The sequence below is a fragment of the Epargyreus clarus genome, unplaced genomic scaffold (genome assembly GCF_041222505.1).
Source record: "Epargyreus clarus isolate Ecla_fem2 unplaced genomic scaffold, WU_Ecla_fem_2.2 ptg000032l, whole genome shotgun sequence".
Lineage (NCBI taxonomy): Eukaryota > Metazoa > Arthropoda > Insecta > Lepidoptera > Hesperiidae > Epargyreus > Epargyreus clarus.
The window spans coordinates 6,981,401-7,007,381 of record NW_027332237.1 but is presented as its reverse complement, the minus strand read 5'-3'; the positions used below and the strand labels follow the sequence as shown (position 1 = coordinate 7,007,381).

Sequence of the window (25,981 nt, the reverse complement as noted above, 5' to 3'; positions counted from 1 at the left end):
ATTCAGTTTACTTATTTCAATTTAGTCAAACACAGTAGTTTGTCTCAATTATCTGTATCGTACGGTTCAGCATATACCTAACCGGTAACAAGGTACTTTAGACTTGTTTCAATACATCAATATTCATGGAAGCTTTCATACAAATTGCCCTCCACACCCAAGGCCTTTCATACCAAATTAATACGAATTTATGAATAGTTGAATAGCGGCCTCTTTGAGAATACAATATATATATAAATATTTTGAATTATTTGCCCCAAATCTAAAGCTTTCGAATTAAGTAGTGATCTCATAACTAGGTTTTAGTAATATAGTTATTAAATTTGGCAAAATTATATATAATTATAATATGTGAGCCAAAAACATAAGCCGTCAATGTGAATTACAATATTTATTTAACAAAGTTATAGGTACAAGGAATTAATGATAAAGACGTTCTATAAAATTCGTTCAGTGAAGAGGAATAGATTATTAATAGAGGATCTTTTAATCAATAAAGCGAGGCTGTTATTTTTAGACAAAATTATAAATTATTGTCCTTTTACTTGGACATGAGGATTAATTTGGAAAGCCTTACACTAGTATCCCTTGAAATAAGAGAACAGAAGGTATAGATGATATATGACAGAAAAATATGTGTGGCGATACAACCCTCGTTAATTCCACCTACACATCCACGAAATTCTATCAATATTCATCCAAAGAATAGAACGGTGACATGGCAGAGCGGTCAGCATACCGATCTGACACGAAGTGAGTTTCGGAAACGATCCCCAACCAGGAAAATATCTAAATGACGTATTTAGATCTTTGTGCTTCGCTTAAAATCTTAATGTGGTGCTTAGTCATTTTATCAATATGTGAATAAGTATCTTCATTCTCTCCTTTTTCGTTTGCTTTAAATTTTAATTCCTTTTCGCTACCTGTGTTATGTTTTTTTTTATAATGTCTTTATGTTGGTCTTTTGCTTCACATATATATTTTTTTAATTTATTACATTGGTTCTGTTAACATTTTCATTATGCATATACCAGTAATAATATATAAAATCATCGCGTCATTACCTTATCCTGCATTCTTACCTTATTCTTAAGAGATTCTTACGAGATCTTCATTCATATTTAAGTACCTTCGTAAGAATCCAGTATAATCGCACTAATCGACCTACTTTATATATAGCAAACTATGGAGCACAAAACTTGCTTTTTACTTTATCATGGTTATGAAAAAATATGTATTATGTCATGGTCAACTTAAATAGGTATCAGAAAAGATTATTTCTACAGTTTCCTGGTATTACAGGCAGGAAGTGTTGCCAAAGCAAATTACAAGGTAAAGGTATCTTCTGACTGTGTTCACTTGGCATATTATCACTAGATTCCATCTCTCGACTATCAAATTATTACTCTTCAAAGAAAATGCACTTGCATAGAAAAAACATTATTTAAAGCATTTATGTACCTGTGAACTATAGGTACTTTGGGCACCAGTTCAGACTTCCGATCATGGGAGTTGCAATAAGTTTATAGGGTCAGTATATAAGACAGCCGACGTAAAGGTCGGTGAAAAGAATTTTCTTTTCAAAGACTAGAAAAGAAAATTCCATCCATATCCAACGTCGATATAGAGATCTCAACTTAATGCTTGGCAGTCCCGTTAAAAGTTAAGCCGATAGTCCACAACGCTAGCTAAGCAGGTTATTACCGCTCAAATAATCAACGCAAGGATACACAGAACTAGAATATGATCAAATTATAGAATTGCCTCCTCAACTTTACGGTGTCCTACATCTAACGACCATAACTCATGGATATCATTTAAATTGTTTCGGAATCGCTTAGTCCTGCGATGTAAGTGATTACTGTACACAACATGTTTGTTTCATTAATTTATTAATCGCAATTATGGCCATTATTTTCAGATTATACATACATATTATACATAGGTATAGGTCGCAATAGAAGTACTTAAATAAACAAAAATAATTGCATAGAAAATATAATGACACATACTACATATACTTAGTAATACTTACAAATATACGAATACTATAATAATAGTTTGTAGATAAGCGCATTGCTAAAAAATAAACTAGTAATAAAATGCGTAAGTAAATCCGCGGGCTAAGCCATAGTCAATACAATCTCGTATTACACCACGTAGGTACATTTAACGCCCATCATATTAATGAACCAATTAATTACACTATAAACATTCCATATCATGTGAAGTAGATTGTGTGGTACCTGAGTGCGGTTAATCAATATAACCTCAATTCTATACGACACGTACAATCAAGAATGCTGCAAAAGTAATTAGAAATATAATTCCATTTCTACACGTTTTATCGTATAAATTAAATTGTTAGATCACGTTATCAAACAGAAGGAAAACGCTATTGCTATTATCAACTAATACTAGTAAAGGAACAAATGATGTCAGTCAGTCTATTGCATAATCGACCACGACATTGAACCTATTATTGCGTCTGAGAATACGGTGATCTCTTTTAAAACCGAAGTTACATCGCATAACGGTACATACACCGCGTTCTTATTTATAGTTACTTATTAATACGAATCATTTGACACATAATATCACCTTTCAAAACATGAATCCGTTAAATATTTGAAGATCGAATTCGAAGGAAAAACGTTAACTCAACGGTGATTCCTTAGCCCACATAAATAGGGCAAATTACGCATTTTAACAACATCGCTGGCAGTGATGACGTGTTTATGAGAAAATAAATATCAACATGAAAAGATACACATGCTAGCCTAATAAGAATTCTATAAAAACAAACGAAAGCGTAACATTTTATGGTTATAACATGACAAGCTTATCGATCGGTCATTTTCGTACACATACCTTGAACGTGCATTATTCTCCATATACTCCTTTTAAATGGTTTCGTGGCGACAAAAGTAGCTAGATATTAAACGATATTTATAAATTAGGTCGATTGTATCAATAAATTACTTAAAATTGCACAACAAAATATGTAAAATAAATAAATTCTTTGAGTAAAATAACCACGATTCGTTAATATTCGTTACAATCAAAAGAAGATGTCTTCCGTCTCTATCGAGCCATACAAATTTAAGCTGTGTTAGAACGAGATAGACGATAAGCACCGTAAATAAACTTATCAGTATGCCAGCGCCATCTTTGAGAGGAAGTGAACTATTTTGTCTATGGAATGGGGATAAAATTGCCATATCCATTTATTTTATATTCGTAAATTAAATAAAATTAGACATAAAACATAACATTGAATTAAATGAAAATGAAAAAAATGCATAAAGTTTTAATAATTCACAAATCAAATTAATTATTTAGTTTAATTTCAATTAATAGAGTATTTCTTTTAAGAAATGAAAAGAATGTGAAGTGTTATGATGTGCGAGTTTGAACTTTGAGAGCCATTTAGAAAAAAATAAACCCTTTAATATATTTCAGTATATTGTTGACGATTTCTTTAAAACACCGAAAATCTATTAAATCCGTCCGCCTTCCTATAAAGGTTACTATACTCTTTGCGTCCGCCTGCCAGTCTGTTGTTATTACTTTTGTAAGATTCAATAACAGAATACACTTATAAAATTAAAATTGCGCTCGTGAGCATTATTTTTGGGTAAATATGATACAATATTTATGTAGCACCCGATTTGCACGTTGCCGGTTTTTTACTTGTATTTATATTCTTTTATTTTATATCGTTTGGTATGACTCAACATAAGAAGTAAATCTATGTGAATGGGTGAAATTTTATGCCTAGTATGGTTTTTACGCACATCGTTTAAATTGGGATTCGCAAGGATCGAACCCGGAAACCTCTTAGTTTTATTTATCAGCGACCGCTTCTAGTGCAACATTATAAAGCTCCAATAAGAAAAAAAACTACATCTAGTACCAGCAACAATATACGTTTGGATCTTATAGGCTAGAAAGCTGTTATTTTTTATGATTATTTTATGCAAAAAATCCTAATAAATCATTCAGAATGTGGATTAGGATCATAGACAATTTAGTGGTTAGAAATATTATTTTGTATGTTATAGCTTTTGTTATGAAATTGCAAAATAAGCGGAATATTTATTAATATACCTACTCATTGATATTTAAATTGATTAAGTTTTCATTTTTATGCGTATTCCCTCTCATTCTAATAAAGTAATGTAATGTAGATTGTAGACCAACGTCAATATATTCATTCATACTTCATAGAGTATTATTATATAATATATTCATTTCTCATGTTACTGTCAAATGTCAGATGTGAATTGTGAAGTCAATCTTAAAAAACCGCGAAAGTTTATTTATGTACTTAAAAATAAATATATTATAAAATACATATACGTTTAATTAGTTTACTTATCTGGAAAATGAAGTTCAGAGCTGTAATGATAGACACAGGTCCAATGAGAGAATTTTCAAGTGAGATTCAAATTCCCTTTACATTATTTTATTTAAATATTTCAAATGGTTGATTGAGATTTTGTTTGGTAACTTCAGATTTCGCGTTTTCTGTATTTTTACTGCACTAAATATCTTTTACAGACATAGTAAGCACAATATCGAAGTTATCAAAAGAATGCGTATTCAGGTTATCTGATGATAGGCTTTACTTCATTGTGAGTGAAGAAAACAATACTCCCGCTCCACCGGTATTGTGGTGTGAAATACCACATGCTATGTTCTTCTCAGAGTATCAAGTTATTGGACTGGATGAAGAGCATAAGGATATATACTTGGGACTTAATTCAGGTAATATTTTTACGCTTCTTATAAAAGACAAATAGAATAACTAAGAGACCATAGTAAGTCTCATTATTAAAAACTAAAATATTTTGTCTTTTGTAGGCAACTTTGCTAAAATACTACTTACATTGAAGTCTGCGAAATGCCTGAAAATGAAACTGACTAAAAAGCAATGTCCGTGTCTTACATTGGAAATAGAAATGGTATATGTATTATTTGTATTTTTATTTTTTGGCTTGTTTATATTGAACAACTTTTAGGTCACCGCTTTTACTTTCAGAGGAACTCCCAGCCCAGCTGTGGGACAGTAATGGATTGACATTTATTTATTATTTCTGTGTAAAAAAGATCATCATCAACAACCCATTACTGTACCACTGCTGGGCACCGGTCTCCTCTCATAATGAGAAGGATTAGGTTATAGTCCACCACGCTGACTAAGTGCGTATTGGTAGACTTCACATACCTTTGAGATTTTTCTTTTTTTATAAGTCTCTCAGGTATGCAGGTTTCACTCACGATGTTTTCCTTCACCGTTTAGCAAGTGATAATTAATTTCTAATACGCACATAACTTTGAAAAATCAGAGGTGCGTGCCTGGGATTTGAACCTCGGACACCTCGATCGAGAGGCCGAGTTCCTTAACCACTAGGCTATTACTGCTTGATAAAAGATACTTTAATAGAATGTTATTTGAATATTAAGTTTTATATAATCAAAGTATTTATACATTATAATATTAGTAAGAAATAAGAGAAAGAAGAAAGAAATAACTTTATTTGTTCACACACATAACAATGAGAGATTATCTTAATTAATTAAAAATTAATGGGATATAGGTAAATCAAAAACTTACGATACATAATATAGCAACACAAACAAATATAAAAAATTTCAATAGTTAAATAGATAGGCTACTGCATGTCCCTATGCTTGTATGTACACATTGCATATGGAAAAGGCACTCACTCAGCATTGATGCCATGGTGTGTTGCATCACAGTACTGATTTTCAGTGAGCCCATAGATTATTATTTGTGCTATCTATATAATTATACTATTTCAGCTGACTTCAGGTGCACAGACAAGACAGGTGACACATGATCTTCCAGTTGTTGTAGTCCCAAGGAAGATGTGGTCTGATTTCTATGAACCTAGAGTTCCAACACCAGATGTAAGTATTGTGTTAAACTAAAACTGCTTATTCTTATTGTGTTATGCTTAAACAATAAGAATTAGCTGCATTTAGTAATTAACGCATGGTAGTAAATAGAGGTTGTTCCAGTATTACATGAGCACAAAAAGCTTTGCTTTATTTTCATTATATAGAGAGTTACACAATCCAGATGATTGTGTTTATGTCAGCAGTGTTTATTTTTATGATCTTTTTTATAACTAAACATATTTTACAGACTGCCCTTTGTAAAATCTATTTATTATATGTAAGATGTATAAAATGGGTAGTATTATTAACATTTCCAGATCTCTATAGAATTGCCACCACTTAAACAACTAAAAACCACTATAGACCGCATGAAAACCATGTCTTCGGAAGTTGTGATACGAGCATCTGCTGAGGGAAGACTAACATTACAAATAAAGACTGACATTGCGAAGGTCTCAACTAGATTCAAGAATTTAAGAGTCGAGGCGTTTGAAGGTATGTGGTGTTAAGACATTTTTAATATGCTTTTATATTAGCTTGGGTTGTATCTATGTATGTATGTAATGGAATCTTTGAGCTCAACTTTCACCAATTTCTACAACTTTGATTAATTTGAAACTTTGCATATGTATCAAGGACCAATGACAATGCAGTAATTTGATAAGATTCCCATTATCCTTATTAGATGAATTAATCCCCCAATTTATGAGTTTGTCACAGACTAAAAACTTAAAAATTAATAATAGTTTAAATAAACTAAAAAGCACACTTTTATTGATAATCGAACTAAAAACTAGAAAATAATTAAGTTATTAAAATAATTCAATTCAGAGTAAAAAGTGTGGTAGCAATAAAAGCGTGTTTTTTTAAACTTTTATTTATTTTAGAAGTATGAAGTACACCTAACCGAAAGTGGTGCCTGCTCTCCATGAATATGTGTAACCAACCCCATTTAGAGCAAAGTTTCTACATGAAGTTGAACACAGATGCTCTGTGAATCAACTCCGAAGGGAAATTATAATATTTTAGAGAAATTGCTAATTTAATGAACAAAAAAGTCTATATAAGATAAAAATATATATTCAAATAAATAAAAAAAATATATATTCCAATGAATTTCAAATGATTATATATTTTTAATTTTAAATTAATTTCATTATCGCTTAAGTGGACCTGCCTCTACTTGAGTCAAATGCATATTGTGAAATTTTCGAAAATCCAACTGATTCGAGGGTCGAGTCACAAGTGGGCAGACAAATAAATTTGTTAGGAAATACAGAGAGATACCAAATTTTATAAGAATGCAATTTTTTTGGTTGATTACAGGGCCAATTGATCATTCGGACTCTGAAACAGAAACTCAAGTGAATGAAGACATGTCAAAAGTGTGTTTCTGTAGAGTGGACACTAAGAAATTCTCAATGTTTCTCAGTGCAGACCAAATAGCACACAACCAGACCATTTGTAGTATTGTACATAAGAAACTAATCATACTATGTTTGCAGACTGATGAGAATGTGAAATTACAGTGTTTTATAACAGGGATATTTTATTAAGAATACTATGAAAGGAAGGATGAGTTGCAGAATTTATTTTATGATCTGGAAGCTTATGTTACTTATAGAAGAATATAACTTGTACTTTGGAACTAAAGTACAGGCAGATTCAAATTTCAATAAACTATAGTTACAGCCATCACTATAATGGATGGTCTGTTGAGATGTGCACCTAGAACATCTTAACAGCAGTATATGATTCAAAAACTGTTTATATTCGTTTGTATGTTAACCTTTGTACAAAGGTTAAGGGTCACAGCAATGATAACTTACTAGTTAAAACTTCGCCGCAATCGAGGGATTAGGGGTTCAAATCCCAGGCACGCACCTCTAATTTTTTGCAGTATTGTACATAAGAAGCTAGAATCATACTATGTTTGCAGACTGATGAGAATGTGAAATTACAGTGCTTTATAACTGGGATATTTTATTAAGACTTATGAAACGAGGAGACTACTTTAAAATTCTATTTTATGAAAAAATATACAGCATAGCTGCTTTTTATACTTTTAGAAGAACAAGCCATTTAACAATAAGGCCAGATTCAGAATTTCAGATTTTAAAGCTACTGATTCCCAGTTATTAAACTATGGTTACGGCTCGTGGTTACATCCCTAACGTTAACCTTATTGCTTAATGTGATACCAAAACTATTCTTATTTTTTCTATGTTCAGGATATTGTTATTATTTTGTATGTACTGCGATATTAATAAAGTACTGTTTTTAAAACGTGCTTTACTTATTTGCGGTTTTATTTAACATTTTGGGTCACTTTCGAGGTCATAGTAGTAAGAAGAGGAATTGAAACACAAATTTGTAGGCAAATCATCTTTATTTTCCATTTGATAGCAAATTATTAAATTAAAAAAACGAATCAACTATTTTTATACAATGGTTAACAGTATTTAACCAACAATAGTTTCAGTACTATTTTAACTTGGGAATGAAAATGTTGGAAGTAAAATTGTAATACAATAATATATCACCAAATAACCGTGAATCGGGCGAAGAAAAGAATAGATAAAACCTCAAGAATCATTGCATAAAGGCACAATTAGCCCTTTTATAAACTTAGTCGCAATGGTAAAATTCGTGAATGTCGTCTCGTAAATGATGAGTTTTCGAATATTTTTTAAATAAATGATACACAATGGCATACTTATATTTATTTAGTTTTAACAATGAGACCAGTGAATTTCTCTTTTATGCTAAACACAATCTGATTTAGATGGTAGGGTAACGCGACAGTTATGTCTACTCTATAGAATACATTATTTTCCAATCCGTGTAGACTACGCAAATCGGCAAAAAATTCTTCAATATTCTATTCCAGGGGTTTGATCTATATTTTTCTACCTGGAGAATGAGTTTCGTTCTCTTACAACTTATATCAAAACACTAAAATAATACTTTACTCTGACATTTTGCAAGATAACATAATATATTAGACCACTGGTTTTCAACTGTGATTACTTTCCAATTATAATTCACGAAATCACTTTTCATAATTGAATATTTGTCGTTTTATGCCTTATTTCACTTCATTAGTTTAACTTTTCTTAATGTCCATTTGCATTCAATACTTTAGTTATAAGTTTTCTGAAATGATCTCTCATTTTCTCGCCTCAGTGTATCGTGTGTTGCTTTAAGCTGGTCCAATTTGGTTGAAATCTGTGCAATTGAATTGTCTATCCATTGCATGGACGACATGTGTGCGTTTAGTATTCGGCCGATTTGAACAATCTGTAAAACAAAATAGGACGTTTACAAATCTTAGCACCAAGAACAAAGACATCTAGACTCCAAACAAGATATCTGCCTGGTCCAAACAGAATTCTTAACTTCGAACCTGAGTTCTTAGGATTAATGGTTGAAGTTAAAACTTCTTGGTCAGATTCGGGAGGCAGCACCGCTACATCTGTCTGCTTTTTTTTTTAATTTATACCTAACGATAAGGCAGACGGGCTACCTGATGGAAAGCAGTCACTGTCGCCTATGGACATTTGCAACACCAGAGGAGACTCCAATGCATCGCCGGCTTTGGAGGAGAACTCTTTGTGCACCCCTCATGAATAAGTGTTATAACTGCAGAGTGCTACGTACTGCTGTGTTCTCGTTTAAGAGTGTGGTAAGATAACAGACCAATTTACCACTATATTTGGATAGAATTCCAATTATATCTGGAGTTGATTATAGATGTCCATTTCTGGCAACATCCATTTCACTTACCATCAGGAGGTTAAAATCAAAAGTAATGTTGCTTTGATCCTACAAAAAATATGAGACATAATAAAACAGGATAGATTACCGGATCATTACTATCTTGACTCCTGTTTGTCTCGTTTAGATGTTCAATCACTTCTTTCAAGTCTTCTGACATCTGCCTGAGTTGCGTCTCTAAGTTTTCAGCTAGGGAGTACCTGTAAATAACAAAAATAAATTAACTTCTTATAAATAATAATGGGATTAAAAGTGTAGAATATTACTATTTATAGTTCAGCACTTTCAATTGTAATTTTTATTATACTAGGCTCTAGGCTGCAATAATTATTGAGCAGTTTGTTTGCAACTTTAAATTAGGTGGAAATGTTTCACCATATCATAAACATAACCAAAATAATTAAATAATTTTGAAGGTAGTAACACCCTTTGTGGAACGAATTTGTCCACACCACTGCCACACCTATTTCTGCCAAACAATAGCAGTGTTAAGCGCTGCTATGTTTTGGTTTGACGGGTGTGATAAGCAAAACATACTTTTCAGAGGCATTCCAGCTTACTCCTCAGGGGTAGCAATAATGCATCTGTGTCCAACCTCAGGTAGGGATCTTATCCTATCTGGAGTAGATTATAGATGTCCATGAACAGCAGTAGCCGCTTATCATCAGGTGGACTACATGCTTGCTTACTACTTGTATATTATGAAAAATCTACCAATGTAATTATAATCTACAGTTGTAGTATTAAAACTTACATGTGCTCTCTTTCTGGGTCGCGCAGTCTATCTCCTGGGTCTTCTAGCAGTTGTTTTTCCATTGGAGCTAGCAATTCCTCTAGCTCCTTCTGTTGAGCTAGTACAAAGCCCAACTCGTGTTCTAAGCTCTGCTGTTCATTTTTCACTGTTTGGACTGCATCGTTCAGCTCTACTATCTAAAAGTTTTGAACATTATATAGTAGACCTTGTAATAGGTAATGATTAATACTATATCTTTTACTTTAAGAAAAAGTAACAGGATTTCATCAAGACATTGTGATAGGTCGTATATTACGGTCGTACATTTTCACGACGCGACATCGCTACAATACACGTTATTCAAATTTGGGGTAAAATTATTCAGAAATTATACCAATAGTATAATAAAAATTATACATATTATATTAAATTATATAATAGTATAGTATATTCCGAAATTATACCAATAGTATGGACAGAATTATCATCGAATGAAAAATACATTTTCCACTTAACAGATATATCTCTTAGCTACTACTATTACTATTATTGTACATTACAAACAACGTGTGTACTTGCCTTATGTACGCTCGTCAGAATTCATTATAGTGCTCTTTTACTTTTTTTTCGAACAAAGATACATACCTTCTCTCCATTAGCTATTAGCAAGCGGTCCCAAGCGTTCAGCTGAGTAGCCTGGTTAATAAAGGTTTTCTCCTGTTCCTCCAACTCTTGGGTCCATTTGTTGATGTTTTCTTCTAGCTGAGCGAAGGATATTGATGTGATCGCTTGAGGTGGCGCTGCTGCTGTTGTACTGGAATACGATAATATGTTTGTACTTGCGATTTTTAAAGCCCCAAAATCATTTTAAATATGTAGTTACAAAAAGTAATCTTCTAATCGTGATTGCAACTACAATTCGTAGTTAGTAATCAAAATGTTTAACTACTTCTTGCAATTACTTTTTGTAATTTGTAGTTATAATTACTGATTCAGAACTTAGATTTCATATTGCCCAACACTGCCGTATAGTATCATTGTAGCAAACAACTCATGCATTCCATGGCATGCAAAATTTCCAATATCACTTATTTTTATCGGTATCAACCTGACCCGGCAAACTTTGTACCACCTCAAAATCTATTTATCAAATATATTTCATATAAAATATAGCCTATGTTACTCGTGGATAATGTAGCTTTCGAATTGTGAAAGAATTTTTAAAATCGGTCCAGTACTTTTTGAGCCTATTCATTACAATCAAACAAACAAACAAAGTTTTCCTCTTTATAATATTGGTATAGATGAAGTCCAGATACGATTGAAGATCTACCTAAGGTCAACTCTAGATGCTTTACAGCTTGTTGCAGAGGTTTATGTTACAAAAGTCTCTTCTTTATAACAACCTTCAAACCAAAGCAAAGCAGTGTTACATAATGCTGAAGACGGAAAAAAAGCTCAACAAGTGTGGATCGATCACGGATACCCATATACTAGATATGGATACCCTAGGAGTGCCAATGCATTTGTCTTTGGCTTCAGGTAGATAGAGTCTATATAGAGAGATGTCAATGGGCGGCAGTATGCGCTTATCATCTAAATATATACTTGTTTAGTACATAAACCATTAAAAATAAATTTAAATATAGTATTGTCACTTACGTAGTAGCAGTCGTTAATGACGCCATAGTGGTTGTGGCTGTTGTTTTCCCAAATGACGTTATGCCTATAGACGCTTGTGTGGAAGCTGAAATAATAAATAGATGTTAAAATTAACTTCATATGTTAATTGAATATTGCAGAAAAAAATATTGTTACATAAATTTTAATAAAAGTTTGAAACTTTCGAAATCAGTCACTATAGACAATGAAGTACACATATATTGTGTAAGTAAATGCAGCCCTTATTGTATCAATGTAAGTATGCACAGATTAAATTTGAGATCAACAAATAGTTGTATAAGACTTTTTTTAATTTATATTTAAATGAGGCACTCATTAAATAAACATTGATAATATAATCGAAAAAAATTATAAAATCAATTTTCTATTAATAAACTTGATAACAAAGGATACTTCATAGTAATATAGTTTGTCAAAATTACTAACCAGCGCTAGATATAACTGCTGAAGTCGTTGGTTTTGGGAAAGTCAGTCCTGTACTAGCCGTTGTTCCCAAACTGAGTGTCGGCTGAGCTGTTGTTGTTGTCCCCAAACTGAGTGTTGGCGCTGTTGTTCCCAAACTGGGTTGTGTTGTTGTTGCGAAGGTTGTACTTGTTGTTTTAGCAAAGCCGAATCCAGAACTTGTTGATAAGCTTAGACTCGGCTGTGTTGTTGTTGTTGGCTGGGATTGAACCGCTGGTGCAAAACTGAGACTCGGTTGTCCATAACTGAAGGCGGATTGTTGTGTTGTCGCCGAAGGTATTGATGTTGGGAATGATGTAGCGGTTGTTGTTAACGATGCTGTTAGAGTTGGCACTGGAATGATAAAATATTAACATTGCTTTCAAATTTCTTCTAGAATCACATGGCGTTACAAAATATGTTCAGCATGGTAAAAAAATAATATACGAAAGCTAATTTTGCACAAGTGCTTTCTGTAGCTTATTGCAAACTTTTGAATGTTGTGGAACCATTTGTGGTTTGACTCTGGAGATTAGATATACCTACCTGAGATCGGCCACAAGTGCTCCCCTGAGAACTAAGCTTGAACGCCTCGGAAAAATATGTCTCCCTTACCACACCCTTCAAACCAGAACATAGCAGCGCTTAACGTTGCTGTAATGGCGCAGAAATAGGTGTGCCGGTGGTGCTTCAGAAGTTAAACCACAAAGGGCTTCTACCAAAGACCTGTATTTGTTTTATCTATACTATATTATAAAGAGGAAAACTTTGTTTGCTTGTTTGGTTGTAATGAAACTCAAAGGCTCAAAAACTACTGGACCAATTGTAAAAACTCTTTCACCAATCGAAAGCTACAATATCCACGAGTAACACAGGCTATATTTTATATGAAATATATTTGATAAACAGATTTTGAGGCAGTACAAAGTTTGTCGGGTCAGCTAGTGCCAAATATAGGTCTGTGACTTCACCATCTTCCAAGTTAATTCCTTATTTAACCATTATCTCACCAGCACTGCTAGCAGGTGCTGCTGTCGACGTGGCACCACCAAAAGAGAAACCGCCACCAAAGTTGCTCTGTCCAAAGCTCAGGGTAGCTGGTGCTGGAGTGGAACCCATGTTAGTAGCAGTTGTTGACGCTACTGAAAAGAACGACTGGGTTGTTTGTGGTGCGGTTGATGTAGTAGCCTGAAAAAAATTTTTTTTTCCAAAATTATTTTTTCTATATTATTAATAGACGGATAAATATATGATTTTAGAAAAAAAGAAAAAAGTAAAAGAAATAAAAAAACCGCGTATCGTGAGTACCAATTACATATTAAAAATAAAAAGTCATGAAAATAGTTCCCATTATCTAAAGACCTTTTTAAATCAGACCTTTCATTACGAGAAATATATTATTATACAAACTTTAGAATGTGAATTTTATAGTAAAAGAATACTCAAACCGTATGTTATTCACAATTTTTGCTTTGCTTAACAATCATTAATAAATTGATTATTTTTGTCAAACCAAAACTTGAAATTTGAACTACAAATTTTAAATAACTCAATGTGTTCAAAATACTTTTCACTTTAAAAATAAAATATACTCACACTAGGAGCTTGCTGTGGCGCTGAAAACCCGGATGTTGGTGTCGAGAATGAGAATGCACTTGTGGTGGCCGGCTTGCCAAATAAAACTGATGGTGTACCAAAAGATAACGTTGATGCTGTAGCTGGAAATAACAAATTAATATTGTTAGGAAAATCGTCAGGAATTTTTTTGAAAACCAACTTTTTATAAGCCGAGAAACCTTAACTTTTCTAAATAAATTAAGAGAAACACGATTTAAACGCAAATGAGCAACAAAACTGGCAGATTTCTTTACAAAGATCGTAAAATAACTATTTAGTAGACGATCTACAGTGCCCTTTTATATGCCCACTTTTAATTAATATCGGCCCTTACAAACAAACAAACAAATAATCAAAAGTTACAATGTTTACCTTTTTATAATATTGATATGAATAATTGGCCAAGTGGAAGACCAACTAACTTGCTCAAGGAGGATTCCATGCCACAAAATTTTCAATTGTTCCTTATTTTTAGTATTTGTTATCCATAGATATGTATAGATATCTGACCGCCTTGTAATTGAAGGAAGCCATTAAATGGCTTAAATGGCAGACAATCCTGTCAGCCGTTTAATGGCTGTCATGGTGTATTTACGCGGAACAATGCCGACATGCTCAGTTAAGTGGTGCAAAGACACGAAATCGAGGAAAAAGTGCGTAGAAATATCGTTTCATTCGTAAATGCTCTAAAAACAACTTTCTTTTTTTGCATATTTTTCAAACACGAAAATAGATGACAGCGACAATTTCAATTGACAAAACTGGTTCCTTTTTTATACTTAGGAGGGAGTAATCTTTACTAATCTATGTTGTTATAATAGCAGCTACAGAAGTGCATTGTGAAAACTTCAACTGTCTACATGGCATCATTGCCACACTTATTTCTGCTTAACAGCAGTGTTAAACCCTGCTGTGTTCTGGTTTGAAGAGTGCGGTAAGGGAGATATATTTATCAGAGGCGTTCTAGCTTAATTCTCAGGAGTAGCGGCGCATTTGTGGCCGACCTCAGGTATGAATATTTAATCCCATCTGGGTTTGATTACAGATGTCCATTTGCGGCAATAGTCACTTACCATCAAGGGGAGTGCTCATCTGCTACTTCTATATTATAAAAAGATATATATAAAAAAGTAAAACATACTTTGAGCTGGAGATCCAAATGTGAGTGTTGGTTGTTGCGGCTGTTGTTGTTGCCCAAGTTGTGGTTGTTGTTGTCCAAGCTGTGGTTGTTGCTGCCCAAGTTGTGGTTGTTGCTGCCCAAGTTGTAGTTGTTGTTGTTGTCCGAGTTGTGGTTGTTGTTGCTGTAGAGACGATGCACCGAACGACAGATTCTGTGGTGTTTGTTGTGGCTGTTGCTGTGAATTTAATTAATAAATTAATGGATTTGATTTGGTTTTAAAAAGTAAGACAATACACTAAAGTTGTCACTAGGTTTCTCTATCGTAGCTCCCATGGAAACACACATAGATGCAGACATAAACAGTCAGATCCAGAATGAAAATCTTAATTTATCATTCTGATATGTCTGGCCAGGGATTGAACCTGGAACTCTGAGCCAGTCAAACGGCTTTGGTGCGAGTCGTCAATTTCAGTAGTCTTTATATTTCTGTACTAATATAGTATTTATTCAGATCAAGGATCCATGTCAGATATACTCATTCAAAAATAATTGAAAAACCAATTTGACTCATAACACCTATGTATATGAGAAATTAGCCATAAAGTGAACAAAATCAGTCTTTTTTAAGATTTGCTCAAATTTAAACAAATTTATTTGAATGGAAACGATTTTATGACAAAAAGAGCAATCCTAAAATACTCAGAATAAAAATATTTAGTACCGGTTGAGTAGCTGCTCCAAATCCAGGGCTACCGACAGTTTGATTTGGAGGAGAACCAAAGTCGAAACTCAGTGGCTTGCTCGCACCAAATGTTGTTACGGATGACGTTGTTGCCGGAGAGACTGTAATATAAACATATATGGACAATCTTTGCAAAGAATAACATCTTATATATAAAATTCTCGTGTCACAATGTTAGTTACCGTACTCCTTTGAAAGGGCTATACTGCTTTTCACCAAATTTTATATGCATATTCAGTAGGTCTGAGAATCGGCTACTATCTATTCTTCATACCCCTAAGTGATAAGAATTGTTCACCCTTAACATTTTTTTATTTATATGGCAACACAATGTTTGCCAGGTCAGCTAGTTTTCTTATATAGTTAGGTGATAATTACAATGGGTCGTCTTCTGTTTTAAGTTACAACTTGTAACTATAGTATTGTTTGTTATATATGATATATCACTGCTTTGCCCGAATAACCGCGCTACTCAACATTAATTTTTTGTTAACGGTGCAATTTTATCTAAAATATGTATGTCCCATTTTAATGTGCCTGTGTATGTGTGTGTGTAATGTGTATTTTTCATTATTTTCAATTTATTAATTAAAAAATTCTTCAAAACAAAACATTGTTTAATTTTAAACTGGCTCTCCTAGAAAAAAATATTTCTAGAGTTGTGCGGTTATTCGTGCAATGCAACAATATTATGGTGATGAAATCTTACATAGTTTGACTCTGAATGCACTAGTGTCACAACTATTTCACTAAGTTTTAAGTAAGCTTAGTTCTGGTTGTGATGGCATTGAGAGCCCTTCTACTTGCCTAAAAGCGTTTTATAATATAGAAGTAGCAAACTTGTGTGCACTGATGGTAAGTGGCTATTGCTGTACATCGACATCTGCTGTAAACCACTGTTAATATTAGATTCCTAGCTGAAGTCCTCAGTCCTATCAGGGGCTACTACTCCCACATTTTATATAAAAAAAAAGTTATAGCTGTCTGTGCAGTGCTTTTCCTCTTTTGCTGATGATTGAGGGTTGCAATACTGATTTTATATTGTATCCATCCAGATTTGCATCATGCTAATCAATATTGTGCAAAATAACAATTTAGTATTACTTACACAAACTAGAAGTAGCGGCTGCTGTAGTTTTAGCCCCAAACATGAAGCTACTTCCAAATGCGGAACCACCAAACACATTCTGCTTATTATCTGTAATTGTTTAATGGAAATATTTTAATTGAAATTGTTTAGTCGGTTAGGGTGCCTCTGTAGCCATCTTTTATACTTTTCCCCATGACTTTCTATTTCTGCTTTTTCGTCTAAAAATGCGGCGGGATATATTCGATAATGTGTGACTAAAAGTCCAAAAAAAAAAGATTCTTTTGTCAAATCATAAGTTTTGTGAAGAAAGTTACCATGCTGTATGATTTTACAGAGGAAGCAGGTTCAAATCTGGGCTGGCAGGTTTCAGATACTGGATGAAGAATTATTTTGGTCGATTTCCAGTGGTAGTTCCACACGTAATTTAATAAATGGACCAGATACTTAGATAGTTGTAGGTTGAACTTGTAGTAAAATCCAGTATAGAATTACAATGACAGACAAATGGGAAAGAATAATAAATTTATCTATTTTGTTTTCAGGCATTCACTGTTTTTTGGCATATATACACATACTTACCAAATGTGAGAAATAAACAGACATTATTAAAGTAAAATTTATATTGTACCTTGAGTTGCAGTTGTTGCACCAGTTTGGAATCCTTTGGATGCATCTCCACCACCGAATAAAGAGCCTGAAAGACCATTCTTTTTATTATTTTTTTACAACATAATACTTGCATTAAAACTGAATTACAAATTTTACAATTATATGTTATCCAGTGCAATTATATTCGCAGTTTGAAAATCTGTAACGGTTTCCCCAATATCCTACATAGGAAACGCACGTAATAAATTTTATCATAACTTGTTTTAGGTTATGTTTCATCAGTTGACAACATTACGATAACATTTGTGTCGAATATAATTGTGTAGAGACGCAAATGATAATAAATGTGTAATACGTTAAGAAAATACAGTAAAATAATAGTTGTACTTGTAGCGGGTGTTGTTGTGCCGAAAGTATTTCCCGCTGTTGTACTGCTCTGTCCAAAGTTAAACATTTTCAGTGTTTTTCTCGCTTTAAATAAACTTTTATAAGTCCTAACGATTAAATAATCTCTACAAAGTTATGTAATACTAGTTATCTGTAATAAAATACTACGTTTTATTGAAATATATTTCACTAAACAAAACGACAGCAAGATAATGCCGCCATTCGTTCAGTGTTGCCAACTCTCAAAAATATTTATCCCTAAACTGAAGTCGAAACCCCCTATAATTGCATTAATTATTTGAAAATTCCCCTAAAAATATATTACACTTTTTTTTGGGATGCCGTGCCACCTTATGACCCGTTTCCCGTTTTTTTTTTTTTTTTAGCCCCGCCGTGCCGGCTCAGGACATGTTTGTTTTGGACGCCGTGCAAGATTATGTCACGTTTCCCGTTTTTTTTTTTTTTTTGCTCGCCGCGCCTTTACAAAACCCCTAAAAATACCCCTAGACATATAAAACCCCTAGAAAAATCCCATACTACTCATTTACCCCCTAAATCTGGGGGGAAAACCCCTAAGTTGGCAACCGTGCATTCGTTGTTTCGAATTATCTTTTTTATGTTTGACATTTAGTTGTCAAAGATTATTAGAAACGTAAAGCCTGGTGTTATTAATAATACAAAAAATCGGTATTAACGTAGCTAATGCTTAATTTAAACAGCACATAAGTACAGTCAGCGTCAAATAGTAAAAGACACTCAGGATATACAAATAAATAGACGCAACCAAAAAGTCGATAATATCGGTACAAGCAAAGGTTCCTTATTGTTGACAACAATATAGTCAAGGGCCGAGACGTTTAAAATGCCATATACATCAGTTCAGTCAAAACACCATAAACATAGTTACAGTCATCTCGCCAATGGTACCCAAGCATTCTAAGCGTTCAAAAATATGGAACATTAGAAAAAATAAACTACTTTACTTGTTATAGAAATAAACAGTTTCTCAAATATGAAAACCTCTTTAGGCAACCTAATGTTATTGGCATGTCATTCTATTATTTATAATAGTATGTCAATATCTATAATTCAAATCAATGTCAAGTTTAATACTAAGGCAAGTTACAAATAATAGTGACGTTTTACCTTACAATAAAACGTTTATTAAACATACTTACCTTCTTCCAAACCTAATAAAACATGAGAGTAGCGTACTTGACTTTCCGAACGTTTCCTATTCGTGGTCTCTGTCTTACCTATCTATCCGTTCCTTTCTAACGGTCCGGCGACCCTCTCTCACCGTGGCAGAGGTTTGCAGGTAGCTGCAATGCCTCTTGCGATCATTGGCTCGCATGTTTTCACCAGGCAGAGTTGGAGTATTAGGTTTGGAAGAAGGTAAGTATGTTTAATAAACGTTTTATTGTAAGGTAAAACGTCACTATTAAACTAACTTGACCGTTCTTCCAAACCTAATAAAACATGAGAGATTTGTTTGTTTTCGCCTGGTGAGAGAGGACGCCAAGGTGATGTCATAATGAAACTATTTTTAGATTTCAACCAAAAATAATATATTTCTGTAATTAAATTATATTACAACATAAGTATAATTTTTCCAAGAATAAGTAATCACTGTATATTGATTTCAATCATTAGGAGAAAATAAATTTGTAATCAACGTTTCATTACGGTTGTCTGATGAAGGTTCAACTTCCCGTTGATAGAACTTTATGAAAGTATTAGCAGACCTCCAATTTCCCCTAGCCAATATATCATTAAGAGAAAAGTTTTCAAGCCAATTCTTCGACGCCACTGCTGATCTACAACTTCCAGGGCTCGCATCAATTTTGGCCTCTTTTAAATAACGCTTCACCCAGCCTGATATCACCGTATTTGATGCGGGCTTTGCTTGACCTGCAGTTGTCAGAAATAGACATTCACTCATTGCGGATGAAAGTCTTCTATGTTGCGATAGTTGTATCAAGAGACGAATCCAATGAACGGGGTCCAGAGCCTTATTAGTTGTATTTTTTATGAGCTTCCAGTAAGACTGCCGATGGGTGATCGAATCTGTTTTTGACCCAAAGGTTGGTTTCAAGATTATGTATTCTTCAGATATAATACAATGTTCGGGGGAAATTTTTAATAAAGTTAAATCATGAATACGTCTTCCCGAGCATAAAAGTAAAATAGATGCGGTGTGACATGATGCTTCATATAAGTTTTTAGTGTCTGGGTTTTTCGTTGCCAAGTAATTCGCGAAGGTATCTATATCCCAAATGGGTGGTTTTAAGAGTTTAGGTTTAGCTAAGCTTATAGCTTTTAATACTTGTTTAACAAGGATGTGGGAGCTTAATTTATACCGGTTGTTTGGATCACAGAATGTGGAAACCACAGATTTGTGGACTAGTATGGTGTTTAGGGCGAGCTTGTCTTTCTGATGCAGGTCAGCTAAAAATCGAGCCAGGTCAGATCCAGAGGGCTTGCATTTATTAACATTGTTCTGTTGGGTCCAACTAAGCCATCGATTCCATGCAGGGCGATATGTGTTCAAGGTTGATTGCCGCCAACTAGATGTAAGTAATATTCTTTGCTCTTCAGTCCAATTTTTCAGGTGCTCATCCCACCCCCACATCGCCATATTTCGAGGGTCATCTCTTTCACATTTGGAGGAGGAAGACCTGTGGACACGTCTATCAGAACTCGGTCGAGATTCTTCAAGGTGAACGGGGCTGATAGAGCCCGGTGTTTCAGATCGGGCCTCCAGTATACCTTTTCCCAGCGTGGGGCTACTATAAGATAAATTCCTCGAGCGCGATTGAGGTGAGCCAATATTTTGGGCATTAGATAAGGTGGGGGAAATATCCAAGCCAGACTGAAACTCCAATCGATGCTCAGAGCATCGTAGATACTCGCCTTGTTGTCTCGTCTGTCTAGAGTGCCGTACGTATCCACCACATGAGCTTGTTCCGAGGCAAATAGATCTACCACAGGTGTCCCCCATTTTGCAAATACTCTGTGTGTGATCTCCGGTAGGAGATGCCACTCTGGTGTCATTTTTTGTCGTGACAACCTGTCCGCATGACCATTGTATTGGCCAGGAATGTGGTAAATCGAGACATGAATCTGGAAATCGTCTAAGATCGCAAACGCCTTGCGTGTTAAATCCATTAATGCTTTGGACTTGGTGCCTCCTTCGTTCCGAATATACGAGACCACTGTCATGTTGTCGCTTTGTATGTGAAGTGCTGTGGATTTCAGGAGTTGACAATGATCGCGAAGTACATTGACTATTGCAATCATCTCCTTCAGGTTGGAATGTAAGGACTTTTCCTCCGAGGTCCATTGGCCCGAGAGAGGTTGGTTGTCCAGCATTGCTCCCCAACCTACGTCGCTCGCGTCGGTCACTAGATGATGCACTGGGGCATGTACGTGTATTTTGGACCGGACCTTGTAGTGCTGAAGCCACCAGCGAAGTTCTGTCATCGTTTCTTTCGAAAGGGGTAAATACCTTGAAGACTTTTTCAACGTAAGGTTTAGTTGCTCTTGAAGGTAGCGATAGTGCAGACGCCCTCTGGGGACTACAAAACTGGCGAAGTTCAGAGTTCCAACTACTTTTTGTAATTCGACCAGATTTGCCTTCCTTATGTGTAGGAGTTTTGAGACTTGTTTTTCCAATTTGCATGTTGATCTCTGTGGCAGATATTTTTCGTTTTTCCAGGGGTCCCACATTACGCCTAGGAATTCTACAGACCTTCTCGGGGAGGCTATAGATTTTTCTAAATTTAGTGTCCATCCCAGGTTTGTTAGGGTGTGGATTGCCAAGTTGACATGCTCCTTCAAGTGATGGTAGTCTTGGTGAACCAAGAAAAAGTCGTCTAAGTAAATGAGGACACGAATCCCCTGATTGCGAAGCTGTTCGCCGATCCAGTTCGTCATCGCTGCGAAAGACTTTGGTGCTGTGCTTAGCCCGAAGGGCAGACAAGTCATTTGCATTAATTTTCCTTTGTACAACAACCGAAGGAATCTCCTGTGAGCTGCGGCAACCGGGAGATGAAAGTAGGCCTGGTGAATGTCCAATTTTGCCATCCAGTCGTAAGGTTGCAAGAAGTCGGGGACTCGCTGTACATTTATTAGTCTGAACCTTTCTGGTTGTACGTATTTGTTTAACCGCTTCAGGTTGAAAATGGGTCGCGACGTGCCGTCGCTTTTTGGCCTCAAAAATATGGGTGATATGAAGCTCGGAGAGAGGTCCGCAGGTTCGAGTACCCGTTGTCTGAGCATTTTTGTTATGATGATATCCATCTCTGGAGATGATTGTGTTATTCTGCTGCGAGAGTTGGGTATATATAGCGGGGGTTTGGCCTCGAACGGTATATGATACCCTTTTATCATCTTTAAGATGCGCACCGGTGCTCCCAGGCGTTGCCATTGTTTGTAGTGAAACGTGAGCTGACCGGCAACAAATGTGCTTTGATTGTCAAAATTGTGAACGTTGCCGACTTCCCCGATCCCGGTGGGATAAGGAGGAGCGGGACTGTGGTCCTTTTGAGGACTTGTAGTTATGATGGCCTCTAGAGCTCTTTCCGCTATGAAACGAATTTCGTTTGAACGAACCCCTTGAGGCGTTACCTCTATTGCTCTGGGGCCGACTAGTCGCATTGCCGTGTTGATGCAAGGCTGAGGTAGACGGGCTCGGATCGTTCTGCGGTGCAGGGGTTTTGCGATCCTTATAATTAGGCCAGAAAACATTTTTCATTCCACCGAACTTTTCTATCAAAGCGCTGAATTTGTCCACATCAAACAAATTGTTTATAGTTGGGGGTATTTTACGAAAAGCACTTCTATGGTAAATATCCTTCACAGACGCCAGGGTGGCCTCTCGCCTGCGCTGTATAATTTCGGCCCTATGGCCACACACTATTTGAAGGGTATCGTTATACGCCTTAACGTATTCACCGTTGGTGAATATTTCATTTATTTTATCATAAATCGTGTTGTACGATAATGATGCTCCTTGTTCATTCACCCAAGACAAAAACGTCGTGAATTCGGCTTGTAAAGCCTCACGTTGCTTCAGAAGAGCGTAAGTGGTTCCTGCAAATGCTTTCTCTAAGGTAGCGTCAGAACGTGATACGTCGTAACGCCTAATCTCGTCATTAGCTTGTAAAGCAGTAAAGCCGGGCGAGCGGACGTACAGCTTCTGTACATCGGCGTATCTGACATTGTTCCACTCTTCTTGGTTGAACCGTTGTATGTCACTTAGTTGTTGCACATACACCGGGTCTGCGGCTGGTATCGAAGGCTCCTGTGTTTTGGTGCCCAAAGTCCAGGTGAGTTCAACAGGTTTCCCCGTGGGAGAAGGACCCGCCTCATCAATTAAATTGTCGCTACAATTAAGATCAACGTAGTCGCATTGATCATTATAACTACAACATTGTTGTGGGTAGTTATTGGAGTTAGAACTATTAATTTGATTTTTAAGCATATTGATTTCCCTGAATAATTTGTCATATTTACGATCGCGGCGTCGTTTAGCTTTTGGCTTACCTCTTGAACTAGATTCCGAACTTGTTGTGTCGGAATCAGAGGTACTAGTTTCCTGTTCCTTCCGTTTTCTAGGAGATTTCTGCGCACCCTGTGCAGTACTTATGCAGTTAGATCCCTCCATAGTTATTCCAAAACTACAAGAAAACTGAAAATAAGCATTTAGAATCGAATGGTAACACCATTTTATTGAAATACACTTTGTTAAAAATTGCTATAATAATATTAATTATTGGAGGGTAGATTATAACAACACATTAATGATCCTTTCACTGATATTAATGCAAAGACCACTGTAAAGTATTGTGGTAATAAGGCATACCACAAACTTAGAATTTAAAAAATATTTAAAAAACTCACCACAAGATATATTCCGTAATAATCACTGTATTTTAATATTAAGTAACTGAACACTATAATCTCTTATATCTTGGGGCTACGTCCGTTTTAGATCGAAAGTCAAGACGCCAATGATCGCAAGAGGCATTGCAGCTACCTGCAAACCTCTGCCACGGTGAGAGAGGGTCGCCGGACCGTTAGAAAGGAACGGATAGATAGGTAAGACAGAGACCACGAATAGGAAACGTTCGGAAAGTCAAGTACGCTACTCTCATGTTTTATTAGGTTTGGAAGAACGGTCAAGTTAGTTTAATATCTATTGATGCAATATTAGTGCTTCGTGGCATAAATATGGCTACTTATCGTATTAATGAAACCACAAAACATCGAATTATATATTTGAAGGAGGAAGGTGTTTCCGTAACAGATATATCAAATGAACTGGGAATATCCGTAAGTATCGCTTTAAATGAGTTACCTACCTATCGAATTATTCGCATCTATTCAAATATTTTTTCTTTCTTTTAGAGAAACACCGTATACCGTTGGTTAGAAAGATGGCAAAGTGATGGTGCAGTGCGTAACCATGTCTCGTTTGGTCGTCCACGTAAAACAAGTACAACTCAGGATAGAAATATAGTGCAGCGAGCTATAAGTAATCGATTTATAAACTCCAGGAATATATCTGTGGAATTTGGCGTATCACAGAGCACAATAAGACGACGTCTACGAGAAAATGGGTTACGCCATCGTATTCCAGCTAAAAAGCCTATATTAACGCCGAGGCTTAAAGCGCAACGTTTACAATTCGCACGAAATTACTTAAATTACAATTTTGATAATGTGATATTTGTAGATGAAAAAGTTTTTTGTTCATCTGCCCAGGGACGGTTATCTCTATACCGAACATCGAACACAAGGTATGATGAAAGAAATGTTCTCCCTAACAATCGCAGTGGTCGCATCACCTTAGGATTTTGGGGATGGATGACCCAAAGCGGACCGGGAGAGCTAGTCGAGGTGGGAGGAAGAATGACTGGTCTCCGATATAAAGACATCCTAGAAAACGTTTTGCTTCCAACCGCCAGGATTTTTTTCCACATGAAAGGATTAGATTTGTCCAAGATAACAGTTCCGTGCATAACTGCAGAATTGTTCAAAATTACTTGGAAGGTAACCGAGACCTGGAGTTAATTTCGATGCCACCTCATAGCCACGACCTAAACCCGATAGAAAACTTATGGGGCAAAATGGTTCAAGTGTGGGACAGTACTCGAGCGCGAACCACCGCAAATTTAAGGACTCATGCTGAAGAAATTTGGGAGTTCATGAGAGGAGACAATTTTTGCTACAATGCGGTACAATCCATGCGAAGACGTCTTTCTGATGTAATTCTAGCAGACGGTGGCTACACACGATTCTAATTAAGAAATAAATATAATTAAACCTATAAAAATATATTTTTAACACCCGATGAGATTTGTTTTTTTTTTAGCGAAAGGACCGCCCAATTTGTATAAACTGCGCCCTTATTGTCTAACTTAATAGCAATCGCAATGGAAATCGTTTGACATTAGTGACTTTTGAATTAAATATATCAAAGCAAGCATTAAAGCACCACTTCATTTGACATATATGACTTGCACTTGACCAATGTCAATGATTAATCAATTTACTTATCGGAAAAAATGATGCACAATGAACTTTATTGCATGTCATATAAAGTCCATTTTTATTATGTGTTGCTATATTTTTAGCTACTTGGGTGCTACATATTTTTGAATACTTTGGTTGCTTCATACTTTTGGACACTTTGGCTGTTAGGCAACCAGTGGCGTTGTGGTTGTCACGGTACTAATGCCGACTTGGATGTTATCAAGTATTTGGTGTTGTGCGTGCTCCGGTATATTTGTACACGGAGGATGGTCTAAACATTTTGATCGCTTTGGTTGAGCCATTCTTAATGGTCAT

General features: G+C 35.3%; 3 protein-coding genes across 4 annotated transcripts in view; 1 reads left to right on the top strand and 2 right to left on the bottom strand.

Moving 5' to 3' along the window:
- Myb (proto-oncogene like protein Myb) overlaps positions 1–3,074 on the bottom strand; it is a 55,757-nt gene extending 52,683 nt beyond the window's left edge. The window contains exon 1 of one of the 2 annotated variants that reach the window (XM_073090082.1): positions 2,872–3,074. In XM_073090082.1, the coding sequence (XP_072946183.1) occupies positions 2,872–2,894 (23 nt within the window). In that variant the 5' untranslated portion in view covers positions 2,895–3,074. The remainder of the gene's footprint in view (positions 1–2,871) is intronic. The other variant, XM_073090085.1, reaches the window with a different exon arrangement.
- Positions 3,075–4,283: 1,209 nt separating this feature from the next.
- Hus1-like (Hus1-like checkpoint clamp component) lies at positions 4,284–7,528 on the top strand. Its single transcript, XM_073090495.1, has 6 exons — positions 4,284–4,440; positions 4,564–4,770; positions 4,867–4,967; positions 5,830–5,937; positions 6,246–6,423; positions 7,255–7,528. The coding sequence occupies exons 1-6, from the start codon at positions 4,389–4,391 to the stop codon at positions 7,482–7,484; spliced, it is 876 nt and encodes a 291-aa protein (XP_072946596.1). The 5' UTR covers positions 4,284–4,388; the 3' UTR covers positions 7,485–7,528.
- A 770-nt stretch (positions 7,529–8,298) lies between these two features.
- Positions 8,299–18,349, bottom strand: Nup62 (nucleoporin 62). The gene is made up of 13 exons (XM_073090491.1): positions 18,128–18,349; positions 17,760–17,825; positions 17,150–17,239; positions 16,021–16,142; positions 15,321–15,534; positions 14,159–14,280; positions 13,573–13,750; positions 12,548–12,916; positions 12,101–12,185; positions 11,084–11,252; positions 10,460–10,635; positions 9,794–9,905; positions 8,299–9,228 (listed from the first exon to the last, which is right to left on the bottom strand). Exons 1-13 carry the CDS (start codon positions 18,192–18,194, stop codon positions 9,070–9,072), a joined length of 1,929 nt encoding a protein of 642 aa, XP_072946592.1. The 5' UTR covers positions 18,195–18,349; the 3' UTR covers positions 8,299–9,069.
- Between the last annotated feature and the right edge of the window lie 7,632 nt (positions 18,350–25,981).

Excerpts from the sequence above, each read along its gene's own strand:
- Hus1-like (XM_073090495.1), top strand. The coding sequence starts at position 4,389 with ATGAAGTTCAGAGCTGTAATGATAGACACAGGTCCAATGAGAGAATTT. Across the intron at positions 4,771-4,866 it reads ATACTTGGGACTTAATTCAG|GCAACTTTGCTAAAATACTA; the intron begins GTAATATTTTTA and ends TGTCTTTTGTAG. Across the intron at positions 4,968-5,829 it reads TTACATTGGAAATAGAAATG|CTGACTTCAGGTGCACAGAC; the intron begins GTATATGTATTA and ends ATACTATTTCAG.
- Nup62 (XM_073090491.1), bottom strand. The coding sequence starts at position 18,194 with ATGTTTAACTTTGGACAGAGCAGTACAACAGCGGGAAATACTTTCGGC. Across the intron at positions 16,143-17,149 it reads AGCCGCTACTTCTAGTTTGT|TCTCTCCGGCAACAACGTCA; the intron begins GTAAGTAATACT and ends TTTATATTACAG. Across the intron at positions 11,253-12,100 it reads TCATTAACGACTGCTACTAC|TACAACAGCAGCAGCGCCAC; the intron begins GTAAGTGACAAT and ends ATCGTATTCCAG.